The sequence below is a fragment of the Miniopterus schreibersii genome (assembly GCF_964146895.1).
Source record: "Miniopterus schreibersii genome assembly, chromosome: X".
Taxonomy (NCBI): domain Eukaryota; kingdom Metazoa; phylum Chordata; class Mammalia; order Chiroptera; family Miniopteridae; genus Miniopterus; species Miniopterus schreibersii.
This window is the reverse complement of record NC_138104.1, coordinates 63,894,852-63,916,189: the sequence shown is the minus strand read 5'-3', so window position 1 is coordinate 63,916,189 and position 21,338 is coordinate 63,894,852. Positions and strand designations below refer to the sequence as shown.

Below are 21,338 nucleotides of genomic sequence, written 5' to 3'. Positions count from 1 at the left end.
TCAAAAGGGGGAGTCCCAACTGAAGCCTATGCTGGGCTCTGAGCCCCGAAGCTTCAAGGCTGCAAAATTCCCTCCCCTTGGGAGTATGGACTGGCATCCAAAAGCTGGGACCTCAAACCCAGAGCAGAGAAGAAAAGTTCCCCTTGCAAAGGACAGAGGGACCCAGGGGAACAGTGTACCTGCGTGGAGGGAACCACACCTTCCTAGTGAAACAAAGCTTCTAATGGCAGCCACAAGTGTCTTATGCACAGGGTGCTGACCATAATAAAGGCATTCCCAAAGTGTGTGGAACCCAAATAGAAAGGGACCAGAGCCCGGTTGGGTGTGGCTCAGTGGTTGTGCGTCGACCTAGGATCCAGGCGATCGGGGTTCGATTCACTGTCAAGGCACATGCCCGGGTTGTGGGATCAATCAATGACTCATCATTGATGTTTCTCTCTCTCTCTCTCCCTCTCCTTTTCTCTCTCTAGAATCAATAAAGGTATATTTAAAAAAAAAAAAAAAAAAAAAAAGAGCCCAGGTGGGCATGGCTCAGGGGTTGAGCATCGACCTAGGATCCAGGAGATCGAGGTTCGATTCCCGGTCAGGGTACATGTCCGGGTTGCGGGCTCCATCCCCAATGATTCTCTCATCATTGGTGTTTCTATCTCTCTCTCCCTCTGCTGCCCTCTCTCTGAAATCAATAAAGATATATAAAAAAAATTTTTTTTAAAAAAAGAAAGGGACCAGAGGTCTGCACTGAGCAGCCACATACAGGAACCCTCTGCCATCCTGTAATGCTTTGTGTTCAGCCCCAGAAAACATTTAACCTGTGTGGCACATGGAAGGAGAAGAGAGCCCTCCCACCGCTAGAGACAGACTAGAGCTACCTGTGGGAGAAAGTTTTCCTTCACCTGCCTGAGCTCTCATTGGGGAGATTCTGAGATTTTTGACCAGCCCTGAGGGGTGCCATGGTGGCGTGCATGGAGCTGCCCTAGCTTACTGAGATCAGCTGTGCAGGGGAGCTCCTTTGGTTTACTTTGTGACCCTTCCTGCTTGGTGACTAGGTGGAGGGGTGGCGGGACCTTGCAGGGTGCTTGTGTTTTGCTTTGTGCATTTTTGAGGTTTTGATTGCTGATTTGATTGTTTTTTGTTCTATTATCAAGATTTTATTGATATTCTCTACTTAATTGTCTGGACATTATCATTGTAACCAATAAGTTTACTGATTTTCTCTATTGTTACCCCGTATCTCTTATTGGACTCCCTCTCTGCCCTTGCTTTATCTCTCTCTCTCTCTCTTGTTCCATTGGCATAACGTTTTTTGCTTTATTTCTTCTCTCTTCCTTATCTTTTTTTTTCTTTCTGCCTTCCCATCTTTTTTGTTTGCTTGTTTGTTTCTGTTTGACTCTTTATTATATATTTGTTTTTAACTATTTTCCTATTTCTATGCTCTAGCCTTAATTTTTTGCTCACCCTTCTTTCAGTATCTTTTCTTTCCCCTTTTATCTGCCAGTAGCTTCTCTATTTTTTACTCTTTATTTTATTATTGTTTTTTATTTTTTTATAGTATTTGCAATAATATAGTTTTCTCTCTACCTCTCTCACTGTATTTTTTTCTTTCTCTTTGTTTTTCTCTTCTTATTTTATTTTTTTGCTTTAACATTTGTGTTCTCCCTTTGCTTTCTCAATTCTAGTTTCACTTGAGATGTTTTAATTGCAATTGTCAGCATATTTTGTAAGATACTGCTTGTTTCCTGGCCGTTTGGGTGTGTATTGTTTTGCCTTGTCAGCACCCATACAACAGCTCAAACGATATGGTTGGGTCTGATACACACAGTTAGCCAATCTGAGAGGAGAGTCCTCCCAAGAACAGGTCAACAACAATCTAGACTCAATCACAACAGGAACCCACAAATGGGACACCCACAAAAATGACAAGGTTAGAGCAAAGAGTTCAGAAGTATAAGGAAAACATACCTCTGGGCTCCACTAGACACATGCTACAAAATCCCACTCCACAAGACTGGGAGACTGCAAATATATCTATTTGCAAATGTATCTAATATATAGATACAAACACTAAGAGCCACCAAAATGGGAAGAAAAAGAAACAAACCCCAAACTAAAGAAAGGGAGAAATCACCAGAAAAAGACTTTGATAAGATGGAGTTATCAGAAATAGAGTTAAAATTAATGGTTATAATGCTCAAGAAAATTAATGACAAGAAGATAATGATAAGGTTGAGGTACTTAGTTAAAACATGAAAAAAGAGTTAAATGTTCTAAATAAGAATCAGGTAAAAATGAAGAATACTATACCTAATATCAAGACTAAACTAGAAGGAATTAAAAGCAGGCTCAATGAAGCAGAGGATAGAATAAGTGACTTAGAAGATAAGGTAGAAAAAACACTAAATCAAAGCACCAGAAAGAAAAAATACTTAAAAGGCATGAGGACAGTCTAAGGGAGCTTTGGGACAATGTGACACAAAACAACATTCGCATTATTGGAGTGCCAGAGTGGGAGGAAAGACAGCAAGGGATAGAGAACTTAGTGAGGAAATAATGACAGAAAAATTCCCTATGCTGATGAGGAAGCAAGCCACACAAGTTCAGGAAGCACAGAGGGTTCCAAACAAGAGAGATCCAAAGAGACCCACTCCAAGACACAGCATCATTAAAATGGCAAATGTCAAGGACAAAGAGAGAATATGAAGGGCTACAAGAGAAAGACATGCAGTGACCTGCAAGGGAACTCCCATAAAGCTGACATCAGATCTCTAAACAGCAACTCTTCAGGCCAGAAGGGAGTGGCATGAAGTTCTCAAAGTAATGAAAAGCAAGAATATGCAACCAAGACTGCTTTATCCATCAAGGCTATCATTTAAAATTGAAGATGAAATAAAGAGTTTCCCAGACATAAAAAGCTAACAGAGTCCAACACCACGAAACCAACATTGCAAGAAATGATAAAAGGACTGCTCTAAGCAAAAGAAGGAATAGCGAAAGGTACATCAGCATAAAGGGGAAAAGTGGCATTAAATAAGTATCTATCAATAGTAACCTTAAATGTAAAGGGAATAAATGCTTTAATCAAAAGACATAAGGTAGCTGAATGGATAAGAAAATAGGACTCAAATATATGCTGTCTACAAAAGACCCACCTGTGAGCAAATGATTCACATAGGCTAAAAGTGAAGGGATGGAATAAAATATTCCATGCAAATGGTAAAGAAAAAAAAGTTGGAATAGCAATTGTTATTTCTGACAAAATGGACTTCAAAATAAATACCATAAAAAGAAACAAAGATGGTCACTACATAATACTAAAGGGATCGATCCAACAGGAGGAAATATGGGACCCACCTAAATATATAAACTTTTTGGTGGACTTTAAGGGGGTGATGGACAGCAACACAACATAGTGGGGGAATTTAACACCCTACTGTGAGCATTGGACAGATCATCAAGACAAAAAATCAACACAGGGAAACAGACCTTACAGGACACACTAGATCTAATAGTTTTATTGACATTTACAGGGCATTTCATCCTAAAGCATCAGAATACACATTCTTCTCAAGTGCACATGGAACATTTTCAAAAACAGACCACGTGATAGGGCATAAGGCAAGTCTCTACAAATTCAAGAAGTTTGAAATCATATCAAGCAACTACTCAGATCACAATGCCATGAAACTAGAGATCAATCACTATAAAAATACTCAAATATATTCAAACACATGGAGACTAAATAGCATGTTATTAAACAATGAATGAGTTACCAACGAGATCAAGGAAGAAATCAAACACTTCATGGAAAAAAGGAAAATGAGCAGACAACCCCAAATCTATGGAATACAGCAACCCAAAATCTCTGGGATACAGCGAAAGCAGTATTGGGAGGAAAGTTCATAGGATTACAGGCATACCTCAAGAAAAAAAGAAAAGCTCTACAAAACCATTAAACGCAACTGAAAAAACTAGAATGAGAACAGCAAGAGAAGCCCTGAAAAAGTAGACGGAAGGAAATAATAATCAGAGCAAAATTGAATGACATAGATACTAAAAAAACAGTACAAAAAAATCACTGAAATCAAGAGCTAGTTCTTTGAAAAGATGAATAAGATTGCTGCACCTTTAGCCAGGCTCACCAACAAACAGAGAGGACCCAAATAAATAAAATCAGAAATGAAAAAGGTGATATAACAACCGACCCAAGAGAAATACAAAGGATCATAAGAAAATATTATGAGCAACTATATGCCAACAAACTGGACAACATGGGTGAAATGGACAAATTCCTAGAAGCATACAATCTTCCAAAGCTGAATCTGAGAGAGGTCGAAATCTGAATAGGCTGATAACTAATGAAATTGAAACAGTAATCAAAAAACTCCCAGCAAACAAAAGCCCTGGACCAGATGGATTTACAGACGAGTTTTACCAAATATTCAAAGAATAATTAGCACCCATTCTATTCAAACTATTCCAGAAAATTCAACATTAGGGAAAACTCCCAAACTCCTTTTATGTGGCCAGCATCATCCTAATCCCAAAGCCATATAAAGACACTACAAGACAGACAATTACAGGCCAATATCACTGATGAACATAGATGCTAAAGTCCTCAACAAAATAATAGCAAACTGGATCCGACAATACATTAAAATGATCACACATCATGACCAAGTTGGATTATTCCGAGGATGCAAGGCTGGCATAACATCTACAAATCAATAAATGTGATACATCACAAAAACAAAATAAAGGTAAAAAATGCTATGATCATATCAATAGATGAAGAAAAAGCATTCGACAAAATCCAGCACCCATTTCTTATTAAAACTCAGCATAGTGGGAAAAGAGGGATCATACCTCAACATAATAAAGGCCATATAAATCACACCTACAGCCAACATCATACTCAATGATCAAAAACTAAAACCATTTCCCTTGACAAGAACAAGACAAGAATGTCCACCTTCACCACTCTTATTCAACATAGTATTTGAAGTCCTTGCCACAGCCATCAGACACGAAGAAAACATAAAAGGTATCCAAATTGGAAAAGAGGAAGTAAAACTGTCATTATTCACAGATGACATGATATTGTAGATAGAAAACCCTAAAAACTCCATCAAAGTACTACTAAATTTAATAAATGAATTCGGCAAAGTAGTTGGACACAAAATTAACATATGGAAATTGATAGCGTTTTTATACACCAGCAATGAACTCCCAGGAAGAGAAAGTAAAAAGCAATACCATTTACCATTGCAACTAAAAAAGTAAGATACCTATGAATAAATTTAACCAAAGATGTAAAAGACCTGTACTCAAAAAACTGTAGGACAGCCCACCCAGGCATGGCTCAGCAAATGAGCATCGACCTAAGATCCAGATCAGAGTTCGGTTCCCGGTCAGGGCACATGCCCAGGTTGCGGGCTCGATCCCCAGTCAGGGGCGTGCAGTAGGCAGCTGATCAATGATTCCCTCATCATTGATATTTCTCTCTCTCTCCCTCTGCTTTCCTCTCTCTTAAATCAATAAAGATATATTTAAAAAACAAACAAAAAAAACAACAAAACAAAAACAGGACACTGCAAAAAGAAAAATGGGAAGATATAAACAAATGGAAACATATACTGTGTTCATGGATTGGAAGACTTAATATCATTAAAATGTCCATAGTACCAAAAGCAATCTATAGATTCAATGCAATTCGTATTAAAATACCAACAGCATATTTCAAAAAACTAGAACATATATTCCCCAAATAGATTTTGAACTGTAAAAGACCCTGCAGCAATCTTGAGAGAAAAGAACAGACTTGGAGGGATCACTTTACAGGTTATCAAACTATAGTACAAAGTCGTTGTAATCAAAATAGTCTGGCATTGGTCCAAGAACAGACAAATATCTCAATGGAACAGACTAGAGAATCCGGAAATGGACACACACCATCATGGTCAATATTTTGCAAAGGAGGCAAGAGTTTACACTGGAATAAAGACAGTTTCTTCAGTAAGTGGTATTGCAAAAATTGGACTGGTACAGGTAAAAAATTTAAAATAGATCACTAATTTACTCCATACATAGAATACATTCAAAATGGATAAAATACTTAAAAGTAAGTCAGGAAACCATAAAAATCCTGAAATAATACATTAGTATTAAAGTCACAGACCTCTCACATAGTGGAATTTTCATTCATACATCTCCTAGGGTAAGAGAAACAAAGGAAACTCTAAACAAATGGGACTACATCAAACTAAAAATCTTCTGCACAGCAAAAGAAAACAGCCTCAAAATACAAAGAAACCCCACCGAATGGGAGAACATTTTTGCCAAGGATGCATCTGATAAAGAGCTAATTTCCAAAGTGTACAAAGAACTCATACAACTCAAGAAGAGGAAGAAAAATAATCCAATTTAAAAATGGGCTAAGGATCTTTATAGACACTTCTCTAAAGAGGACATAAAGGTGGCCACGAGACATATGAAAAGATGCTCAAGATAGCTAATCATCAGAGAGATGCAAATTAAAACCACAATGAGGTATCACTTCACACCTGTCATAATGGCTACCATCAACAAATCAACAAATGACACATGCTGGCAAGGATGTGGAGTAAGGGACCTCTGGTACACTGCTGGTGGGAATGCATATTGGTGCAACCACTGTGGAAAACAGTATGGAGGCTCCTCAATAATTTAAAAATGGAACTGTCTTTTGACTCAGCCATGCCACTTCTAGTAATATATCCTAAGAAATCCAAAACACTTATCAGAAAGAACTTAGGCACTCCTATGTTCCTATCAGCACTATGTACAATAGTGAATATCTGGAAATAGCCCAAGTGCCCATAAGTAGATGAGTGGATAAAAAAGCTGTGGGGCATTTTTTCCATGGAATCCTATGCAGCTGTAAGGAAGAAGGATCTCTTACCCTTTTGGGACAGCATGGATGGACCTGGAGAATATTATTCTAAGCTAAATAAGCCAGGAAGAGGAATACAAATATCATATGATCTCACTCATGTGTGGAACCTAAAGAACAAAATATACTGATGAACAAAATAGATCCAGTGACATAGAAACATGGAAAAGACGAATCTCTGAGGAAAGGTGGGGGTGGATGGGTGGAGACAGATTAACCAAAAATTTATATGCATATAAATTCATTTGAATTAAGTACAGCACAATGTCAGATGGAATGCTGACATCTCATCTATCCATTTTAAACGAGGAAAGTGTCCAAAGATTATTCCCTAAGAGATGTTGCCCTGTGTCCTTCTTTATCCCCAAGATCAATGAATTAATGAAATGTTAAGTAAACATTATCATGAAGAGGATTTGAAACAAATCACTTTTCATTTTTTGAATAGGACCATGGTGTGTCTACCCCTGAAGTCTGTGTCATTTTTACATGTATAGCTCAGAAAACACATCAGTAAGATTTAAGAGGAAAGGAGGGAAAGGATGAAAACTGAGTTTAATTAAGTCCTAAGAATATGTGAGATACTTTCACATTTAAGATGTATCATTGTGATCCCTAGCCAGTTTGGCTCAGTGGTTAAAGTGTTGGTCCTTGGAATGAAGGGTCCCAGGTTTGATTCTGGCCAAGGGCATGTACCTCAGTTCCAGGCTTGATCCCCTGCCTTGGTCAGGACGAGTGCGGGAGTCAGGCAATTGATGTCTCTCTCACACTGATTTTTCTCTCTCTTCCTTCTACTTTGTCTGAAAAGCAATGGAAAAAATATCCTCAGGCAAGAATAAAAAAAAAAAAGTATTGTGAGATGCTTCCACATGTAACCTGACACGGTGGTGGTGGTTGTTGGTGTGTGTGTGTGTGTGTGTGTGTGTGTGTGTGTGTGTACACATGTAATGAGATTAGCAAGGTTAACCAGCTTCTTAGGGACACATAGTTATTAAATGGCAGGTCCAGAGTTTAAATCCCAGTAATCTGATTTAGAATCCACTGTATTTTGGATGACATCTTGGTGCCAAAAGAAGACCAAAAAAACCCCAAAAAACAAAACTGAAAGAGGCTATAATCTAAGTTTACCAATACATGAAGGCTATATATTTTGTCACCTTTTCTGTTTACCAAATCCCAGTACACTGACTACAAAGCTCTTTGAAACTGAAAAATACTAAGTTTAAGACAAGTAAGAGAATGCCTTGTTGGGCATGGCTCTGTGGTTGAGCATTGACCTAGGATTCAGGAGATCACGGTTTGATCCCCAGTCAGGGCACATGCCCGGGTTGCAGGCTCAATCCCCAGTCGGGTGATGTGCAGGAGGCACATCTCATCATTGATGTTTCTATCTCTCTCTCTCTTTCTCCCTTTTCCTTCCTCTTTCTGAAATCAATAATCGTGTATTAAAAAAAAAAAAAAAAAAAAAAAGACAAGTAAAATGAATCACTGCTTTACAATGTAGCTGGCAAACTTATGAAATTCATTGTCCTCCAGAACTGGTATAGACTTAAGACATGGCTAGTTTTATAAAAGCTTTATAAAAATTGATGAGTGGTAGGTGCCTAATGGATAATTAGGAGAAATTAGGTACTTGGTAGAAAACCCTTACTTTTTAAAAAATATGTTTTTATTGATTTATTTCTTTATAGAGAGAGGAAGGGAGAGAGAGGGAAGAGAGAAAGAGAGAGAAACATAGATGTGAGAGAGAAACATCGATCACATACACCCTGACTGGGGATCCAGCCTGCAACCTGGGCTTGTGCCCTGACTGGGAATTGAACCAGCAACCTTTAAGTGCATGGCCTGACACTCAACCAACTGAGCCACACCAGCCAGGGCAGAAAACCCTAACTTTTTTAAAAAAGTGATTAATATCCAACACTGACAACGATGGAAAAATTGGCAAACCAATACATTGCTGATGAAAGTGTAACTTGCTATAATATTTATAATATGACCTTGCAGTATTTATTAAATATTTACATTCACATCTCTAGACCTAGCAGCTTCATGGTTGCATTTTTTTTTTTTTTTTTTTTTGCAGTTACAGTTTACATTCAATATTATTTGCTTTAGTTTCAGGTGTATAACATAGTGGTTACACAATCATGTATTTACAAAGTGGTCTTTTCCATATTTCAAGTACTCACCTGGAACAATACATAGTTATTACAATGTTATTGACTATATTTCTTATGCTGTGCTTTACATCCTCGTGACTATTCATAACTATCACTTTGTACTTCTTAATCTCTTCACTCTTTTCACCCAGTCTCCCAAGCTGCTCCCCTTTGGCAACAACCTGTCTATTCTCTGTATCTATGTCTGTTTCTGTTTTATTCATTTATATTCTTTAGATTCTACATATAAGTGAAATCATATGGTATTTGTCTTTCCCTGTCTGACTTATTTCTTTTAGCATAATACCTTCTATGTCCATCCATGCTAGACAACCCTAACTTTTGAAGTTGATATCAATAAGGAAAACCATGCATGCTCTTTAAAAACATGATGCCATATGTTGTCACTAGAATTTGATCCCACCAACAGAGAAACTTCTAGGGTGTAGCTGACTAAACCATGGAAACAACCTTTGAGAAAATCTGATATTCTCCTAAGTGATACTTAAATCATGGAAACAACTCTTGAGCAATTATTGTACTTTTATGAACTATTATTACCTCTTTAATTATAGGCAATGGGCCTCTAAACCCACTCTCTCCAAATGTTCCTTCTAATAACTGAGAAAAATGGTACAGCTTTTTGTTAGAGCTTTTAGACAGTGAAAGTAAAGTAAGGCAGTGAACTCAATTAGTTTCAACACCTCATTACTAGGTGTCCTATTCAAAGGAAGAAGTGACTTCTGGCTGCCAAATTTCCCCCTGATCATAATCTGGGAATATAATCTGTGGATTTTATCTTGAGCAAAATTGGATTTGAGTGGGGACTCTTTCAATTGCTAAAACTACAACTGCTGTTTCTATTTTAATTTTAGTATGCAATTGAAAATTATACCCCTCTCCTCATGACCTCTCCACCAACTCCAATGTTTTTGGTCATCAACCAATATAAAAGATATTACAGAAAATGGTGCCTTTTAAAATTAAACAGTTTCCAACAGTAGCTTTTAAGGAATGAGGTATGTTATATAATTGCTACAGTAACAGCCATAGCATTCATGTGTCTGAATATATAAAGCTTCATTATTTTTTGCTTTCCCCCATTTTTGTGCTCATCTTACTATAGACAGAGAAGTCTATCTGTTGCATCTATTTTTATTCACACAATAATGTGTATGCATGTGCATATGCACACACACACACACACACACACACAGAGTCACTCACTTCCCATTAGTCCCTGGGAGCAACACCTAGAAAAGGCAACCTGCTAGCCAAAGATGTTTCTAATAACAACTTTATGCTACTTTCAAGATGTAGTTTAAGATTCCATAATTTTTTTTTATCAAGGAGTTTATAAATCTTTTGTTTCAGGAGAAATGCTCAATTAGTCATTCTACTGTCATAAGCTATTTCCATAATTGGGTCACATTGCAACACAGTGACCAAATTCAGAACAACTACATTCTTAGGTGTTTTTTTCTTTGGCAGTTGATCATGTTCCTTAGAGCTTATTCCTGCTCCTGAAAACCTTTGCACATGTGGAAAGAAAAAAACAAACACTTGAAAGCTTTTGGCTTGCATACAGTAATTACAGCCCCAGCAGCTTCAGAGCCCCATGACAGTGATCACTAACAAATAAGCAAAAGGCTCTACTGTGCCTCTTTGCTTAAAAGAAGATGTTTCTCCATTTCATTTCAATGTCATTGAGTAGTGGCAGTTCAGGGATACAATTCACAAACTGATTTCTCTGCTGAGCTGAAACCTCACTAGAGCATCACACTTAAAAAGAAAGACTTGATGTCCTTGTAATTTATAAGAGTGATTACTCTAGGTACAAAATCAATTATAAATAAATATGTTGCTAGTGTTTTAAGGAAGAAAAGAAATGGACTTCCACACATTTGGGATCGTGGCTTAGGAACACCATATATAGGGAAAAACATCAAATTGAGAATCATGGGAACTATCCATAATTCAGTAATACTGCAGAATGAAATATGACAGAGATGTGGCAAATTGCCTGACAGGAACGTTGAAGAGGAGCTTCCTCCTTGGTATAGTAAGCTAAACAACCAAATTACCTCTAAAGCCCTGTTTCTCACGGTTCATGTGTCTTGGAATCACCTGGGGGAGTTGCTAGATTATTGGACCCTATCTCAAACTACTGATTTGGAATCCCTGGTGTAGAGCTTTGGAATTTGCATTCTAATAACCCCTGAGTTGGTTTAAATTCACACTAAAATTTGAGAAGCACTGCTTTGAGAGAAAGAGCTCTGGACTGGGAGTGAGGAAACTGGCATTCTGGTTACATACATCACTTCTGTAAATTTGCTGGGTAACCCCGATCATGTCACTTACCCTTTGTGGGCCTCAGTTACTTGTCTGTAAAGTTAGGAAGCTGAACAAAATGATCTCTATGTTTTCACCCAACTCTAAGGTTTTTATTAAATCCGTAGTATAGCCTGTATTCTACCAATGTACTAAATGACTTTTCCTTGATCATTTAATCTCATGATTCCTCATTTCCACCCACCTATAGAAAAGTATTAACTCTCTCGTCGTTGATGTTTCTCTCTCTCCCTCTCCCTTCCTCTCTCTGACATCAATAAAGATTTTTTAAAAAAGAAAAGTACTCATAGCTTCTATGAAACCTTAGAATACAGGAAGAGGAGCCAGCTTTTTCCAGTTTCATGATTAAACCAGTTGTTAATTTGTAGTATGGCATGAAACAAGTTAAAGTCCCACACACTTCCCATCCCAATCATTGGAACAAAAAATAAATGGCCTTAAAATACCACCAAGTGTAACAGTTTTGTTTTTAGCATTTAGGTGATCCAAATCTCTGAAGCTTATTACTTTTGAAGTGCCCAATGAGAGGGTAAACATGAAATTATTTTTTCTTAGTTTATTAGTTTCTTAGTTCAAAAGTTTCATAATCCCATTCCATAGTGAAGAAACAGGGGTTAGTTAACATGAAATCTTCCCTGTATAAACTTCATAAAATCAAAGAAACAAAAACATAGTAAAGATAAGACAAACAATTTAAAAGTCTTGCTTAAGATAAAAATTTCCAATAATACATTACAAGGGCTAAGTTATGGAGGAAGGGTCACTCTCATTCATTGGTGATGAGAATGTAAAGTTTAAATAGCAATTTGGCAATACCTACCAAAAGGCCTAGGTTTGGGCCACGCAGTATCACTTAAAGGAATTGATGATATAGATCTTTTTAGTACATGTGCCAATGACGCATATACAAAATTATTCATTACAGCATTATTTGTATTAGTAAGAGAAGGGCAAAAAACTAAGTTTCCATCAGAGACAGTCTGGTTAAATAAATTATATCATATTCATTCAATGGAATCCAATGAAACTTTATAAATGTTTTAATTGAATTTATTGGGGTTAATAAAATTATATAAGTTTCCCCCTCTTTGCCACCCTCAACCTGGTTGCTCAAAGTGGTGGAAATGGGGGCTTCTGTAATATTCTCAACAATAAAAATAAAATAAAATGAAATAAAATAAATAATAAATAAATTATATAGGTTTCCAGTGCACAATTCTATAAGCCATCATTTGTATATTGCACTATGTATTCACAACCCAATGTCGAGTTTCCTTCAGTAACCTCTTCTACCTCCACTCATCTCCATTCCCTCTGGTAATCACCATACTGTTTGCTGTGTCCATGAATGCTTTCATTTTCTTTAATCCTTTCACCTTTTTTCATCTAACACCCACATCCCCCTCCCTTCTGAACAGCTCTCAGTGTCTTCTCTGTATCTATGAGTCTGTTTCTACTTTGTTTGTTTGTTTAGTTCATTAGATTCTACATATAAGTGAAATCATATATTTGTCTTTCTATGACTGGCTTATTTCACTTATTAATAATCTCCAGGACCATCCAGGCCGTCACAGAAGGTAAAATTTCCTTCTTTTGTATGGCAAGTAGTATTTGTAAATGTACCATTGTGTAAATATACCACAGCTTTTTTATCCTCTAATCTACTTCCAAATCTTGGATATTGTAATTAATGCAGCAATAAATATAGAGGTACATATATTATTTCAAATTAGTTTTGTGTTTCTTCACATATATTCCCATAAGTGGAATCACTGGGTCATAAGTAGTTCATTTTTAATTTTTTTGAGGTAACTCCATACTGCTTTCCACTGTGGCTGCACCAATCTTCATTCTACCAACATTGCACGGGGGTTCCCTTTTCTCCACATCCTTGTCAACACTTGTTGTTTGTTGATTTATTGATAGCCATTCTGACAGGATTGAGGTGATATCATACTGTGGTTTTTATTTGCATTTCTCTGATGATTAGTGACATTGAGCATCTTTTCACATGTCTATATGCCATCTGTATGTCCTTTTTGGAGAAATGTCTATTTAAATTCTTTGACAGTTTTTTATTTGGATTGTTTGTGGGGTTTTGTTGTTGTTGTTCTTACTTGTAAAAGATTCTTATAAATTTTGAATATTAACCCATTATCAGTTGTATCATTGGCAAATACATTCTCCCATTCAGTGAGTTGTCTTTTTATTTACTGTCATTGATGGATAGGTATTTGTTTGTTGCCATTTTTTTTTAATACTTTTGTTTTTCTCTCATTTTTTTCTTCTTAAAGTAGTCCCTTTAGCATTTCTTGCAATGCTGGTTTGATGATAAGATACTCCTTTAGCCTTTTTTTTCCCTCTGGGAAGCTCTTTATTTCACTTTCAGTTTTAAATGATAGCCTTGCTGGATGGAATAGTCTTGGATTCAGTCCCCTGCTTTTCATTGCTTTGTATACTTCATGCTACTCCCTTCTAACCTGAAGTGTTTTTATTGAGAAATCAGCTGACAGACAGTTTAATGGGAGCTGCCTTGTAGGTAACTTTCTGTCTGTCTCTTCCAGTCTTTAAAATTATTTGTCTTCAACGTTTGCCATTTTAATAATGATTTGTTCAGGTTTGGGTCTTTTGGGGTTCATCCTGATCGGGACTCTGTGTTTCCTGAACTTGTGTGACATTTTCTTTCATTAAGCTAGGGAATTTTTCTTTCATTATTTCTTCAGATAAGTTCTCTATTTCTTGCTCAGATTCTTCTCCTCCATTACTCCTATTATGCAGATGTTGTTACTTCTCATGTTTTCCCAAAGTTTTTAACTATCCTCCTGCTTTTTAATTCTTTTTTTCTAATTGCTGCTCTGATTTTTTTTATCTTGTCTTCTAATTAGCTGGTTTGGTCATCAGTTTCTTCTAATCTACTGTTGATTCCTTCTCGGGTATTATTTACATCAGCTATGTCATTCTCTTGAATTTTTAAATTTTTTTAAAAAAAATCCTTACCTGAGGGTATTTTTTCCATTGATTTTCAGAGAGAGTGGAAGGAAGGGAGAAGAAAACATCGATGTGAGAGAGACACATCAATTGATTACCTCCTGCATGAGGCCCAACCAGGGCCAGGGATCAAACCTGCAACCGATGTACATGCCTTGACCAGGAATCAAACCTGCAATCCTGGTCCATGGGAAGACTCTCTAATCAATGAACCAAACTGACCAGGGCATTTAATATATTTCTATTAATTTTTTTCAGAGAGAGGAAGGAAGAGGGAGAGAAAATTAGAAACATCAATGAGAGAACATTGACTGGTTGCCTCCTGTATGCCCCCTATTGGGGATAGGGCCCACAACCTGGGCATATGCCCTGACCTGGAATCAAACCAGCATCCTCTTGGTACATAGTAAGAAGCTCAATCACTGAGCCACACCAGCCAAGCTCATTCTCAATTTCTGATTATTTCTTATTCATGGTTTCTATATCTTTTCTCATGCTGATGTAGTTTCCACTAAGTTTCTTGTAGTGCTCATTAAGTTGCTTATATTTCTTTCTAAGATGTGTGAGCATCTTTATAACCATTACTTTGAACTCTATATCTGATAAATTGCTTTCTTCCATTTCATTTAGGTCCTTTTCTGGCAATTCCTCTTTTTCTTTCATTTTGGGATTGTTTCTTTGTCTCCCCATTTTACCTGTCTCTTTGTGTTTGTTTCTATGTGTCAGAATTGCTATGTCTCCCAGTCTTTGTAGGGTGTCCTTATGTAGAAGCTGTCTTGTGGGACCTAGTGGTAGAGCCTCTTTGATCTCCTGAGCTGGATGTTCAATGAATGTCCCTTGTGTGGATTATTTTGTTTCTTCTGTTGTAATTGGGCCTTGATTACTGATGCCCCTTTTGATGATGGGCTCTTCCCTCAGGCTTGCTGACTGCAAGGCTCAACCCCTATACTACGTTGTGCCAGCTGTTATACAGGTGCAGACAGAACAAAACAAGACAAGACAGATAACAACAGGAAAAACACATCAAAACTAAACTAAACAACAAGAGAGACTCAAACAGAAAAAGAAAAGTAATCAAACAGTACTAATTGGCTAGAGACCAAAATAATTAGAAGCAGGAAGAGAACCAAAAAGGAGAATATGGAATCAAATAAGGAAGAGAAATGAACTTTGGATCTGCTATTTGTGGTGTTCACTTGATTTTGCACTGATGTTGATTTTGGCCACTTGGTGTGTCAATCCTGGGCCTCTTGCTGTTGCCAGCCAAGGTGAGTCGCTGTTCCTGCCTGGTCCTGGGCAACCTGTCTGAAGTGTGGCAGGGCAGAGCCCCAAGTAGACTGACGGGCAGTACCCTTGTTGCCCAGATGCTGGGTCTGCCTAGGGTTTCACACCTTGAATGTCCTTGTTCTGAGCTGTTCTCCCTGCCTCCATGGAACTGGGCTCTGCAGGGTATCTGCTCTTGGTCAGAATGGTTTGAACAGACTCACATTGGGAGTGGTGTCCTTACCTTGTAGGAGGCAGGAGCAGACACTTCCTCTCTTACCAATGTCTCAGCTCTGCCTGGTTGCTTGCACCCCCTCACTGCCACTGCAAGCAAGAAGGTCTTAAAAATATTAATAAAAAAGAAAATTAAAAATCAGCAGACCTTGGCACTACAAGCTTTCAGTGCCACTTGCCCCTGTTAGGGGTGACCCCTACCCAGGCTCCATCTAATCAGGCCCAATGTTAAAGTCCCCCATGGTTCCAGTCCCAGCTTTAGGTGCACAGATTTCCAGGCCAACACTGTTCACCCTTGCCTCAGTTTGTTGCAAGATAGGGCAGAAGTAGTCGATCTGCAGGTGGGGGAAAAGGTATCTCCCTGCACTCCAGTTTGGCAGAACTGAAGTTCCTCCCTTGTCCCCACTGTCCAGTCCATGTCTTATTTTCTGCTAAAAGTTTCCATAGATCTGCATCTTTTTCAGTTTCCATCTGGCCCTTAGTTCTAGCAGTGCCCTGGGGCAAGGGAGGCGATGGCTCCCTCTGGGACAAACACTGCAGTTTTCAACCCTGAGTTCTGCCCCGACCCAGTGAGGAGGTTGGTGGCAAGGCAAGAACACTGGATTTCAGTGGCAAGGCCAGGTGTCTTGAGTCTCCAGATCATGACAGCGGGGTACAGTGCACCAGGTCTTGTGTGCCCAGTCATGGTGGCAGATCAGCGCAGTCTAGGGTACTGGGTCATGATGGCAGAGCCAGGAGCACTTGTAGGTAACTCTTTTTCTCCTGTTGCTTTTAAGATGATCTGTTTGTCTTAGCATTTCCCATTTTAAATATGATGCTTCTTGGTGTGGGCCTCTTTGGGGTCATTTTGTTTGGGTCTCCCTGCACTTCCTGGACTTGTGTGTCTTTTTCCTTCACCAGGTTATGGAAGTTTTCAGTCATTATTTATTCAAATATGTTCTAAATATCTTGTTGTCTCTCTTCTGCTGCTGGTATGCCTATGATGCAGATATTGCTTCCTGTGGTTCCAATGATACCTTAAACTATCATCTTTTTGGTGTCCAATTGGGTGTTTTCTGCTACATTGTCTTTCAATTAAGTAATTTGATTCTCTGCTTCATCCAACTTATTGTTTATTTTTTTCAGGGTATTCTTCATTTCAGATATTGTATTCTTTATTTCTGACTGGTTCTATTGTATCGTTTCTATGTCCTTTTTATGCTGTTGTAGTTCTCACTAAGTTATTTGCAGTTCTCGCTAAGTGTGTTGAGCATCCCTATAACCATTTTTAACTCTGTATCTTGTAAATTGCCTGCTTACATTTCATTTAGCTATTTTTTTTGAGATTTCTCTTGTTCTTTCATTTCAGACATGTTTCTTTGTATCCCCATTTTGGCTGCCTCTTATGTTTGTTTCTATGTATTAGGTATATCTGCTATGTCTCTAATCTTGGGAGGGACTCTGGTATAGGTCAGTATCAGATGATGCCTGTGATTGGCCCTCAGCAACTTGTTTGGAGCTATGAAATGAACCATTATTTCAGGCTGCCCCTACTGGTCCTGGCTGTGCATGGAAACGATCAAGCTGTGCAAGAAGGCCAACTTCCACCAGCATTGATTCCAGGGCAGGTCAGCAAAAAGCCTTAGGTACCCTGAGATTAACCTCTGTCTGTCTTCGTCTGCCAGCTGCCTGTTAGTTTCAGTCATTGAAAGATCCTCCGGCAGTACTCAAACTGCAGGAAGAAGGTTCTCAGTGAGTTACCAGGTAGTTGCAAGGGATGTTCACCAGAGTGATACAGGCTAAATCTTGGTGATAGTGTTGGGTCCGAAGCTCCTCAGCAAATGTCCTAAGGTATACCAAATCTAGCTGCAGACTTTTATGATGGAGCAGGGTCTCAGGAAATCATCAGGGTTTTCCAGCATATTTTATCAGGCCCAAAGAGACCAATATTTGGCTATGTGAAAGAAAGGTTCTGCACCCATTGGATCTGCAAGGACAAAATGCCCTCCTCCCCCCCCTTTAGAAAGACACACTGTCTGCTTGAGTGTCTTCCATCAGTTATATCTTAGCAAGGCCGGGCTGCCAGGACTTGGGAAGGTGGGGTTAACAGATCTCTCATGAGAAGGAGTGCCTGTCAAGCATATGAGAAAAAAGAAGGAATAACTCCAACCCCAGAGACAAAAAAACCCAGTCACTGATACCCCCTAGGTCTGCTCAGATCTCTACACCCCTGCTCAGGCAGCTGACTCCTCAGCAGGGTGTGAGTTCTACAGGATGGGGTGACGGGGAATCAAGAGGGTAAAGGTATTTCATTCTCCCAGGTTGATCCCATACGGAAGAGAGTTCTCCACCCAAGAAAGATGGCATCTGCAGTGTGGGAGAGGGACTCACCACAAAGATTCTGGAGGCTATCCCTTCAGCTCTCTCCTCAGAGCCACAAACCTCAGTCTCTCCTCACAAAACTCTTGTCCACTCTGCCATAGTCCAGGGGGAGTGGTTGCAAATGAGATTTTGTGCATTTTCCCTTTAAGAGGGTACCTGTGTCTCTAGCAGAGTCCTGTCTTTCCTGGACAGACAGAATCCCCACTAATTTTTACAGCTAGATGTTATGTGGTCATCTCTTCTTGGCTCTGGTGCTCTGGACTAAGGAGCCTCGTGTGGGGTTAACACTCAACATTCTTCAGGGGGAAACTTTGCAGCTGAGATATCCTTCCAGGATCTCAGCTGTTGCCTATGGAAATGGTGCCAGCCTTTTCCCCATCTCTGCTCTTTCTACCAGTCTTGATGTGGCTTCTTCTGTAAATCCTTGGTTATAAGACTTCTGTTCAGCTAGTCTTCAGTTGGTTATTCAGACTGATTGTTCTGTATTTCAGTTGTAATTCCAGTTTTGTCCTGGGAGGTGGTGAATGTAACTTCTACCTACTCTGCTGCTATCTTGGACTCCCATACAACTTTTAAAAATGAGAATGAAGAAGCTCACTCTCTCTAAGTTATATTAAATGAATGATCTCCAGACTGATGAATGTCAGAGGGATGGAGAACGGTGGGTGGATAGAGGGGGAGAGATTAACCAAAGAATTTATGTGCATATATGCACAAGCCAAAGACATGGACAATGGTGGGGAGAGGGACTGGAGAGGGGGATGGGACGAGGTGGAATGGGTCATTGGGGAGAAAAAGGAACATCTGTAATATTTTAAACAAAAATAAACCAAAAAAACCCCCAAATAAATAAATAAATAAATAAATGATCTCCAACTTAGAGTAAATAAAAAAGAAGGTGAAAAACAATATGTAAAGAATCTGCTATTTATGTTAAAAAAACACGCTTTTTGGGTGCTTTTTATATATAAAATTTGAAGTGATACACAATAAACTCATGACAGTATGACATGTCTTGTTTTCAGGAAAGGAAACGGTATTGCAGAGGGACAGAGATAGAAGAGAGACTTTTCACTGTATACAATTATATACCTTCAAATTTTGAACTTTGTGTTTATATTGTTTTTCAAAGAAATATAGTGGAAAAATTTAAATATATTAAAAATCCCACGTGTATAATGTTCATATATATTTATAAAACCATATGAAAATAAGAAGATTTAGAATGATACACATCAAACACCAAACCAACAAGTATTATGCCTTAGGAAGGGGAGGTGGAAAGTTAGATTTATGTGTATGGTGGATTTTTACTTTATGTTGCTTAAATTTAAAAAATGAGATTTTCTAATTACACAAATCAACCACATAAAAAGAAATCTTATACTATATGGCTTGGGCACTGGACCAAGAGAGTACAGCTTTTTGAAAAAAAAACTTCAGCCATTAATGTATGAAAGTCTCAGCCCTATTAACATGTTTGTAACATCATTTCCTGGAGTCTTTCTGATAAGTTGAAGTAATAGGACCTTCTTTTCACCACTCAAAGTCAAGAAAACACACAGTGAAATATACAGAAAATGCATCATAGAATTGTACACTTTAAGCATATAATTTTATTAACCAATGTCACTCCAATAAATGTAAATTTTTTTTAAAAAAGGAAGTGATTATCCCTGGCTGGTGTGGCTCTGTTGCTTAGAGTGTTGACTGGTACACTAAAAGGTTGCAGGTTCATTTCCCTGTCAGGGCACATACCCAGGTTGTAGGTTTGATCCCGGGTCAGGGTGTATGTGAGACAACTGATTGATTTTCTCCCTCACATTGATTTCTATCTGTCTGTCTGTCTGTCTCTTTCCCCCTTCCTCTCTCTCTAAACTAAATTTTAAAAAGTTTATAGAAAGGAAGTAATAAGACCTTACCATGGAAGTACTCAAAATAAAGCCGTAAACTAACCTTTAGTCTTATAATGAACTCAGTGGAAAATACTGAAATTTCCTATATCAGGAGAGCTATCTAGGGGGCAAAGGATATACAAAGAAAAGCAGTAAGGAACCACTTTTACAATTGTCTTAAAGGTACAACTCATATTTCAATAGTGTGTATTCTTTGGAATATTAAAATGAACTTTGTGATTTAGAGTCAGAAATACTCTTTTTAAACCTGGTTACATTATATAGTAGCTGTGTGAATTTGTGTAATCAACTACCCTTATAGTTAATCAACTATTCCTATTTTGTTACCAATCTCAGAAATTTATTAAAAAATTAAATAAGATATTATGAAAGTACATTGTAAAATCTATAATGCTGTGAAAACATTATCATTTTTCATCACCCATCTTTCTCCATATTGTCATAAAGGACATTTTCTCTTTATTCTCAGAATCCCATGGCAACTTTTCAAACATGTAACTCCAGAAACTTTCTGGTTCAAAATTTGGCATTATAAATTGTTTCTGTCACTGCATGGGAAAAATAATTGAAATTTCATAGTAATACTAAAAAAATATGTATTAATAGGAAAACAAAATAGAAATTTTATTTTGAGCTTTATGTGTTTTTGAACTCTTAGAAATGGGGAAAGGATAGTATAAACATTTTTTCTTTTTTCTTAAATTTCAGTTATCTACCTCGTATTCTACCATGCCATCTTTGTGTTCTTTACCTGGACTTACTGGAAGTCTATTTTTACACTCCCTCAACAGCCAAACCAGAAGGTAAGTAAACTGATTACATCATAAAGGCTAAAAACAGAGGAAAGTAGAAATGCCAATAAGGCAAGATGGGGGTAAAAGAGAAGCAAAAAGCCTTTTGCTACAAAATGGAGATTTGGGGCAATTTTAAAAAAGAATTCTTAGTGATAAAGATAAATTAAAGTAGTACTGCCTATTGAAGGAGTTTGTGAAATCACCAACTGTGAATATATTTAAAACTAAGAAACCACTGCCTGCACTGGTGATATAATTAGAGAAACAAAAACCAATTTGGCTTCTGAAAACTCATTTAGTTTTATTCTATGAAACTATTATTTTAGAACCCAGTAAGGCTCTG

At 37.9% G+C, this 21,338-nt stretch overlaps 1 protein-coding gene across 3 annotated transcripts in view; it reads left to right on the top strand.

The window, feature by feature from the left end:
* ZDHHC15 (zDHHC palmitoyltransferase 15) overlaps window positions 1-21,338 on the top strand; it is a 180,421-nt gene that overhangs the window by 61,483 nt on the left and 97,600 nt on the right. For all 3 annotated transcript variants that reach the window (XM_081125835.1, XM_081125836.1, XM_081125837.1), the window contains exon 3: window positions 20,910-21,004. In XM_081125835.1, the coding sequence (XP_080981961.1) occupies window positions 20,910-21,004 (95 nt within the window). The remainder of the gene's footprint in view (window positions 1-20,909; window positions 21,005-21,338) is intronic.